The sequence below is a fragment of the Rhea americana genome, unplaced genomic scaffold (assembly GCF_003343005.1).
Source record: "Rhea americana isolate MKP2758 unplaced genomic scaffold, rheAme1 scaffold_212, whole genome shotgun sequence".
Classification (NCBI taxonomy): domain Eukaryota; kingdom Metazoa; phylum Chordata; class Aves; order Rheiformes; family Rheidae; genus Rhea; species Rhea americana.
This window is the reverse complement of record NW_028186279.1, coordinates 806-1958: the sequence shown is the minus strand read 5'-3', so window position 1 is coordinate 1958 and position 1153 is coordinate 806. Positions and strand designations below refer to the sequence as shown.

Below are 1153 nucleotides of genomic sequence, written 5' to 3'. Positions count from 1 at the left end.
GGACTGCTGACTTTCACCTACTGCTCAGAACCCACCTAAATACCAAATCCACTCACAGTTCCACCCAGAGCATTAACTGAACAGGGTATCTTTCAGTACTCAGGAAAATCAGCCAATTAGTCATTTTTTTTTTTCTTCCCGGAAAAGGGAGCACCTAATTTCTCTTGAGCGTGTTAGTACTGGTGGCTCTCGTCGCACACCAAGCCGTACGGCCAGGCGAGCGCCACGCTGCAGGGCAAGAGGGAAAAGTGCTTTCTTTAAGCTCAAAATACCTTGCCTAATGTTGTCAAAGTTGACAAATTTTCTGAATGAGCTCCAAAAAGCTTCATTATGAGGCTACTTCTGCTCACATAATCGTCAGCGGATGCTCTAACAAGGTAGACGTGTCTTTCTTTTCTGTTTGCTTTTTATTTATTTTTTTTAAACTTTGTACAGAAATATCTTGGCAACGTGTGTGCAGTATCCATCACCATAGCCTTTCAAGAAAAAAAAAATAGTAGTAACAGCCGTGTGTCGGTGTTCCCGTACCCGCGCAAGGCAATGTGTACACTAACAACAACAACAAAAATGAGAGGGCACCACAAACACAAAACACCCCACAACGCTGCCAGGTAACACAAGTGAGACCGAATGCAACTCTTAAACAGTTAATCAGTCTGACCTTCTTTAGCTAGCTGCCAATTTCCCATTTAATGAACTTAAAGCCACAGAGAATCAAAAAATAGATTTTAATTTGACGGCACAATATTGGAACTGATTTTGATAAAGTGCAAAAAATCCAGCGAACTCAGGTTAAATTTATTTCAACCCTACCTAGGCTRAATATTGAGGAGGAAGATCTAGAGTAGCTCCCAGTTGTGCCGTGTAAAATAATATTGGAGGAGCACACTACCTTACCGTACCTTAGCTCCAACTAGGACACGGGGATACAGTCCGTAATTTCTGGCCTCTAGTACCACTTCTAATTTAACGTAAGGTCAACCACAGGAATATGAAGGTTAYGTTTGTATTAATAAAAACAATATCTTAATCACTGGGGTTTTTCTGCTGAACTCACGGCCCAAACGGCAATACACAACACGCGCCGACGCTCCTCCGGCGCGGAGGAGAGAGCAGCACGTTCCCGCGGCACTTCCGCGCCGGCGGTTTCCCT

At 43.7% G+C, this 1153-nt stretch overlaps 1 protein-coding gene across 1 annotated transcript in view; it reads right to left on the bottom strand.

The window, feature by feature from the left end:
- BCL11A (BCL11 transcription factor A) overlaps window positions 1–336 on the bottom strand; it is a gene marked incomplete at its 5' end in the record, with an annotated part of 57201 nt that extends 56865 nt beyond the window's left edge. The window contains one exon of the mRNA XM_085304906.1: window positions 273–336. Within this exon, the coding sequence (XP_085161032.1) occupies window positions 273–336 (64 nt within the window). The remainder of the gene's footprint in view (window positions 1–272) is intronic.
- Between the last annotated feature and the right edge of the window lie 817 nt (window positions 337–1153).